Here is a 1154-nt window from a genome sequence, read left to right on the forward strand (position 1 = left end):
GGCTCCGGGAGCAGCCCGAGCAGAGCGCTCAAGCGTTTCCACCACCCGCCCCCGCTTTAGCCCCCGGACGGCTTGGGGTTCCCACGGCGCCCTGGCGACCTGGGGACCCTGGCCCCAGCCCCACCACGGACTCCCCTGGGACGTGGGAGGCCCAAGCACACCCTGGTCCTGCGGCTGAGCTCGAGCGGGCCCATGCTGTCCCACCAAGCAAGGGCCCGGCAGGCTGTGGCGCTGCGGTTCCTGGTCCGCCTGGCCTTGGCTCGGGCGCGGAGGCCACCAGCGAGGAGCCTGAGGGTGGGAGAGCGCCCCTTCCGGAGGAGCCAGGGCAGCGTAGGCAAAATCCCAATCCCCGCGTGCCGGGGCAGGTTGGGAAATCCCTGCTGCCTGCGCAGCCTGGCTGGGCTGGAGCGGGGCGACGGCCCCTGCTCCCTGGCTCACGAAAGCCCCCTGTGGGAGAGCCCCCGGCGCGCAGGGCATGTGGGGTGCGGGAAGCCCCGTTCCCCACGCTCCGGTGTGGGTGAAGGCGATAGAGGGCGCAGGGTGACACCCGCTGAGGTGTCAATAACCACAGTGGCCTCAAAGAGCTCAAATGAAAGGAAGAATTGCACGTCTCTCGGTTTAAGTCAAGAACTAGAAATGATTAAGCTTAGTGACGATGTAGAATTTTCATAGCTAGAGAGAAATCAATGCTTGGCTTCAAAACTTCAAAGGATGGGCCGGGCGCAGTGGCTCACGCCTGTAATCCCAGCACTTTGGGAGACCGGGGCGGGAGGATCACAAGGTCAGGAGATCAAGACCATCCTGGCTAACACGGTGAAACCCCGTCTCTACTAAAAATAAAATTTTAAAAAAATAGCCGGGCGTGGTGGCAGGCGCCTGTAGTCCCAGCTACTCGGGAGGCTGAGGCAGGAGAATGGCATGAACCCGGGAGGCGGAGCTTGCAGTGAGCTGAGATCGCGCCACTGCACCCCAACCTGGGCGACAAGAGTGAAACTAACAAAAATAAAAATAAAAAAAGGAAAGAAGAGAAAAAAGGAAAAAGATTGCTGCTTATTGACAATTCACCTAGCTACCTAGAAGCTTAGATGTTGATGTCCTTGGAAATTAATGTTATTTTCATGGCTGCTAATACAATATCTATACTTTAGCCTGTG

At 58.6% G+C, this 1154-nt stretch overlaps 1 protein-coding gene across 1 annotated transcript; it reads right to left on the bottom strand.

The window, feature by feature from the left end:
- Nucleotides 1–3: 3 nt before the first annotated feature.
- Nucleotides 4–550, bottom strand: LOC108539607 (double homeobox protein 4C-like; the record flags this gene model as incomplete). Its single annotated transcript, XM_017888429.1, has 1 exon — nt 4–550. A coding segment is annotated over one exon (547 nt), but the record flags the coding sequence as incomplete, so codon positions are not given.
- Between the last annotated feature and the right edge of the window lie 604 nt (nt 551–1154).

Source organism: Rhinopithecus bieti, unplaced genomic scaffold (genome assembly GCF_001698545.2).
Source record: "Rhinopithecus bieti isolate Rb0 unplaced genomic scaffold, ASM169854v2 scaffold_2036, whole genome shotgun sequence".
Classification (NCBI taxonomy): Eukaryota; Metazoa; Chordata; class Mammalia; order Primates; family Cercopithecidae; genus Rhinopithecus; species Rhinopithecus bieti.